At 37.1% G+C, this 6,772-nt stretch overlaps 1 protein-coding gene across 2 annotated transcripts in view; it reads right to left on the reverse strand.

Annotated features, from left to right (window-relative positions):
* Positions 1-4,426, reverse strand: part of LOC124596445 (chromosome transmission fidelity protein 8 homolog) — a 47,527-nt gene extending 43,101 nt beyond the window's left edge. The window contains exon 1 of one of the 2 annotated variants that reach the window (XM_047135579.1): positions 4,318-4,426. In XM_047135579.1, coding sequence (XP_046991535.1) covers positions 4,318-4,337 — 20 coding nt within the window. In that variant the 5' untranslated portion in view covers positions 4,338-4,426. Of the gene's footprint in view, positions 1-4,100; positions 4,224-4,317 lie in introns of those variants that run through there. The other variant, XM_047135580.1, reaches the window with a different exon arrangement.
* Between the last annotated feature and the right edge of the window lie 2,346 nt (positions 4,427-6,772).

Here is a 6,772-nt window from a genome sequence, read left to right on the forward strand (position 1 = left end):
AAAATAAGGATATATCATTCTATTTGTGCACCCAAGGTACGTGTCTAATTCTTTACACTGAAAAGACATTTAACTATCAGATACTAAATGGCTCTGAGCACTATGGGACTTAACATCTGTGGTCGTCAGTCCCCTAGAACTTACAACTACTTAAACCTAACTAACCTAAGGACATCACACACATCCATGCCCGAGGCAGGATTCGAACCTGCGACCGTAGCAGTCGCGCGGTTTCGGACTGAGCGCCTAGAACCACTAGACCACCGCGGCCGGCTATCAGATACTACATATACATTAGGGTGAAGTGGGGTAAGTGTAACCATAGGGTTAGTGTAACCACGGCTTATGGTGCCTTAAAGAAGCTGTATTTTTATCTCTGACCTATCACACATGTTAATTTACTCCTTTCTTTGTTAAATTTAACCATAAGTTGTCAAATCTGGCATAAATTGGTAATTAATTTTTGGACTTGAACTGACGTCTACATTTTCACTCTGCGAAAGAGTGACGTGCTCAGAATTTGGTGGTCTGTCATTTCTGCAGTTTTAAAGATAACTGCACAATTTTTTGGTTACAAACTAACTTTTGCATGATAATGTCAAATATGAGTTTCGTTTTGCTGTACTGATAAAGCTCTTGATATGCCAGGCATGGTTACACTTACCCCAACTTTTTCCCATGTGGGGCAATTGTAACCAATCGGCTGTGGCAAGTGTAACCAGGGGGGGTTACACTTTCCCTGAACAAACTTACCAGAACATAATTATTTATTTAAGCCGTAACCTTGTTTTTGCCATCACACTAGATCAACTAAACTGGCCTTCCTGTACATATGGATACCAGAATACCTGATGTGCTGGATTTGTAGGTCTACTGAGTTTGTGTGAGATATATTTTATTTTTTATTTAAGTCTACTATATTTTTAAAGCATGTTTCCTTTTATAAAATATGACACAGAACTGTAAAGAACGCCACCATTTCAATTACATTACAGTATGTGAAGCATTGTTTGACTGACAACAATGTTGAGCATAATTCATCCTGCAGGCAAAGGATGTAGCGGTGTTTAAGTGTGAAATCTACTTGGGACCAAAAGTTAACTCATCACCAGGGACATCATCAAGGGGTAAAAATTAGCAAACGTGACTTTTCCAATCTCCTCACTGCTGTATGGAATGAAACACCACCTGAATGGTTGAAAAGTGGTTTTCAAAAAGCAGGAATATTCCCTTACAATAGAGAAGTAATTGATAAAACTAAATATGATCCGGAGGCATATAAAAGATATGTAGCTCATACCAAATCTTTGGCAGAAACAAATCCATTGCCAGCTCTCGATAATGCAGCTATAGACTGTGTGGAAGCTACATCTGTAACAGAAAGTCCTCACATTTTTGGGAAGCTTCCAGCTGAACAACCTCCTGAATTTTATAGGCCTACATCTACTGAGCCCTGCCATTCTCCAAGTATCAGAGTTCTCAACCATTCCCAAGCTAACCAATGTTTCATTGTTCTGGAACTTCTGATTTGTCATTTGAAAGCTTATTATTGGAAACAGTCTGACAGTGTAGTCCCACTGGTAAAACAAAGAAGGATTGCACCAGTAGCTGAAGTTATCACTTTTCAAGATGCCATCTATAAAGAAAAAGATTTTAAAGGAAACAAGAATAATAAGGAGAACGCAAAAAAAGCAGTATCGGCATAAAAAAGGGCTTGGTAATGAAAAGTAAATCTTCCAAACAAAGTGCTGTTGCTTTATCTGAAACGGCATCTCAGAATGTTGTGGAAAAAAAATCCCTGATTGCTAATGTGGGTAACAAGAAAAGAAGACCGGAAGTTGAATCAACAAGTCAAGAAAGTGAAACTGAAGGGGGCCTATCTTTAATAAGCAGTGATGAAGAAAATAGGACCATAACACTGGACGATTTCAGGAAAGAAATGATAAACTGTGAAGAAGAAGAAGAGGCAAATTTTTTTTGAAGCCAAAGATAAAATTACAGTTGGAAACTATGTTCTGGTAGCTTTTGCAACAAAATGTAAGAAAGTTCATTTTATTGGCCAAGTTACCAAAATTAGTGATTTAGGAGATCCAGAAGTGATTTTCCTCAGATGCAAAAATAAGAAAGCATGGCACCACATTCTACTGGCCTCATAGAAGAGATGAAAGTTCCATCCTATGATGTCATTTCAGTGCTGCCTGAGCCTACTTTGGGTCACAAGGGAGACCTGACATTTTGTGTTAACATTTGATTCATACAGCATTCAGTGACTAAATAATAGTCTCCATGGAGAAGAAATAAAAACTTTGAGGTTCGCCGATGACATTGTAATTCTGCCAGAGACAGCAAAGGACTTGGAAGAGCAGTTGAACGGAATGGACAGTGTCTTGAAAGGAGGATATAAGATGAACATCAACAAAAGCAAAACGAGGATAATGAAATGTAGTCAAATTAAGTCGGGTAATGCTGAGGGAATTAGATTAGGAAATGAGACACTTAAAGTAGTAAAGGAGTTTTGCTATTTAGGGAGTAAAATAACTGATGATAGTCGAAGTAGAGAGGATATAAAATGTAGTCTGGCAATGGCAAGGAAATCGTTTCTGAAGAAGATAAATTTGTTAACATCGAGTATAGATTTAAGTGTCAGGAAGTCGTTTCTGAAAGTATTTGTATGGAGTGTAGCCATGTATGGAAGTGAACATGGACGATAACCAGTTTGGACAAGAAGAGAATAGAAGCTTTCGAAATGTGGTGCTACAGAAGAATGCTGAAGATAAGGTGGGTAGATCACGTAACTAATGAGGAGGTATTGAATAGGATTGGGGAGAAGAGAAGTTTGTGGCACAACTTGACTAGAAGAAGGGATCGGTTGGTAGGACATGTTTTGAGGTATCAAGGGATCACAAATTTAGCATTGGAGGGCAGCGTAGAGGGTAAAAATCGTAGAGGGAGACCAAGAGATGAATACACTAAACAGATTCAGAAGGATGTAGGTTGCAGTAGGTACTGGGAGATGAAGAAGCTTGCACAGAATAGAGTAGCATGGAGAGCTGCATCAAACCAGTCTCAGGACTGAAGACCACAACAACAACAAGTGTGAATATAATAAGTTGAATTAGGGCAGTTTAGCATTAAACACAAATTGCCAACTTTCGTTCAATTACCATGAAAAATAATAGAAAGTGAACTTATAAAGTGAATTTTTCTTTTCTCTTGAGACTAAATATTTTGTTAAATTGCCTACTAAAGAAAAAAATATTACTTTTGTAGAATTTAAACTAATAAATCACTGGCCTAAAACAAAAAAAAAAATATCTACGATGCATTCTGTTTCGGTGTTTTATGGTTTAGTCTAACACTTATTTTTTAGTTTAGCTAACATTTTCTGTGTATTTCATAATACACAAAGAGGCGTGTGCAAAAAAGTTCATATTTTGAGTAAAATGTAAGATATTAAAATAATTTAAAAATCCTCAAATTCAGTAAAAATTGGGTAATCAGGTCACTTACCCCAAGTCTCTTTTACAATATTCTGTATGGGTACAACAATGCGGGGTTACACTTGCCCCGAACCATGGGGCAAGTGTAACCTCACAACACAAAATTCTGAAAACAATTATTTGACCATATAATTTTATTTTCAAAAACAAAATGTGTACTGTTTAAAAGTCAGTAAGTCAAACTTTACGCATGAGAAATGTCAAAATCATATCTTCAATAACAAGTTGGCAATTTGGTGTCGAAGTTGAACTATGCCAAAACGTGGTTACACATACCCCACTTCACCCTAATAAAAATGACATAACCATTTTCAGCCCTCTTCTGGTTACAGATCTGACCTACAGGTCAACCACAAACATTTTAACACGTTTTCAAGGAATACACATGGTTTTTATTTACCAATTCGCGGCAGTCTTGAATATGGATGGTATGCGTAAATAGTATTTTCATGTTAGTCTTTGCTAACGAATAGCGTCAGTCAGGATATTCTTCTTTGCACATAAGTTTGCTACCAGGTATATAAAGATTCCAGCAAAAATCAAGTTGACATTAAGACATGCACCAAATATGATTAAATCCTAAAATGGTAACGTTATTACCTCATGGGAGACTGCACAGGGTGACCCAATAGTAAATTTTGCCGGGAAAAATATTTACGTACATTGTAAACGTACACAATGCGACATCAACATAGATGTCCTATACAACTTGTATGCTACTCATTTCAAATACTGATCATTCGTTTTATTTAAATATAAAACGTTTTCAATTTGAACATAGGAAACCATGCCGCATTCTCCATAATAAGAAACTCACATTTTCACTGGTATCTGCATATTTCATGAGTAACGTCAACACTTCGAACACTTCCCGGCTTCCCGCCATAAACAATTCTGGCGGAAATGCAGAATAGCCGTAGCAAAGACAACGAGTTAACTCGTTGAGCAAAGATGAACAGTAGTTACATGCGCAAAGTACTTCGTCCATGGAGGTAAGAATCCATGACTTCGTCACTCGCATGAATCAGTGAATTTTATACAGGGAACACTTGTGTGTACGTACCATGGAGGTAGAATAAGGGGAGATGGCGCTACAGACTTTACGCTGTACGTTGTTTTGAAGCCAGTGGGTGGGGCCTGCCGCCATCTTGGATTCCCCAAAACATTAGCAGACGAGTGTTTACAATTCTTTCGTGTTCGTCATTTCGGTCGTGTGCACGCGATATTTATTTTATATAGTAAATGTTACACTGTTTTAGTGAACAACACAGCATAAGGAACGCAACTTCAATCGTTTTTCTGATCTTAAATGCATATTCGATGCAGTACTACGACACCAAAATATGAAGCTTCTGGCCTCAGTACTGTAATTCCTTTTTGTTTATACAACGAATAACCGAGAAGAGAAGTATGTGCTGTGAAAAGCGTGCTTTCATAATACATTTCTGTTCACTTTCATTGTGTGTGTGCCGATAATTGATAAAGCCAGAACTCCAAAACAATGATTGATAGTTTGCAGGCACCGATTTGTATTCGTTGCATTTTCAAATGTTCAGGTTTGCAAGAAACTTGCCTTATTTCCTTTGGTGTCCCATAGATGTATGCAGGGACGATATAAACAAGCCAGCTGTCATGTCAACAAAGTGGAAGGTTCGTTAAATTACGAAGGAAAAGAACGGAATTTAAGATTGTCAGGCCCATCGTAGTTTACACATCTACTTTGTTTTTAAATTGTACCTACCAAGTGACATTCAGTGTGGCAAATAACAGCAATTTACAGGTTAACACGACAACACAGTGATTAATATAATGATCAAAGTAGCCTGGACATTGATAGAGAACTTTGCTTTAACAAATATGTAAACCTTTAAGTACTCATAATTTAACCACTGTAACATGTGTTCCACAGATTTTACTGAAGATATAATTAACTACATGAAGTTACACTACTTTTATATTAAATTATCGCATTTTAAAACATTAGTCTACATTTTCAGGATATTTATTGCCAGGACTTTTCAGTTACTTGGGAATAACCAAACAATGAAAACCAAGTGTATTGCTCACCTCCAGAGAGTTCTTCGCATTGGACTGATAGGAAATCTAAAGTCAAATCACAGAAATAAAACCATACTGTATTACTTCACAGTGCATCAGAATTTCAAGTATATATAAGAAAATAGCGATTAAATAAGTCCACTTAGGGATGAAATGTGATTTGTTTAAACTTTAGACTACAATCAGACCGATTAGTACACCAGTAAGCGACGCAAGCCGGCATTTTTTTATCAAAACACTTCACGACTACACGAAATCAAACTACCAGAAGCGAATGTTTTGGGGTAGCTAACATGGCGGATCTTGACTTGGGTCGGCTTCAAGTTTGTGACGTCATGACAACTCCTCTTATTTTTACCTCCATGGTACGTACGATTATATACCTCTTTGGTTCTCGTGTTATACATTTTAGAACACATATACAACGTTACAGCAGATGTAATCTTTTAATGAGCTTATATACATTAAGCATATACTCTCAAGGAAATTGGAAAAATACACTGACTTTACAGTGCTTTGCAAATATAGATGTAGAACTGTTGTATGCCATATAAAGAATACAAATTTCAGCCCTTTCTCAATGAATGAGGAATAATGAGGCTAATGGAATGCATGTTAGCGGTAAATCCAAATAAAGTGCACTATTAAAGTTATGCACCTATTGCGATTTTTACCACTTTCATCTATAAAAATATTGTGCTCAGTCCTACCTACAGTTCCCGTTGCCCTTTATTTAATGCACGCTTGACAAAGTCCATTTATTTTATCACCATCAAGCAACTACAACAGTAGCACTAATGTCATTCAGTCCAAAGTCTTCGATAAGTAGTACCATTTGTAAATACGTCCAATGCAGTTCACTGGCTTTTGGTTCTCTTTATTGTGATAATGTTAATATATGCAATTGCTTTTGTTTGTATACTTTCCACTGACGAGTAAAGTTATACACTTTCATCAGGTATCCTTTTGTTCTTGAACAAGTTGCTCTCATTTAGAGTGATTTGGCGTCAAACAGCTCACAGCAGATGACTGTTATTGCAGATTGTTGGCGCTATCGATAATGGGAGCAGAAGAAAGAAATTGAATAGTTGACAACACATATCCTCTGCTCCCCTCCCCTCCTGCTGAGTAGCTGTTCAACAGAAAAACCACGCATTCCTAAAACCAGATGTGTCACACACGCCTTCAACATACTCTACACCTAAAAAGCCTAT

The sequence above is a fragment of the Schistocerca americana genome, chromosome 2, assembly GCF_021461395.2.
Source record: "Schistocerca americana isolate TAMUIC-IGC-003095 chromosome 2, iqSchAmer2.1, whole genome shotgun sequence".
Lineage (NCBI taxonomy): Eukaryota > Metazoa > Arthropoda > Insecta > Orthoptera > Acrididae > Schistocerca > Schistocerca americana.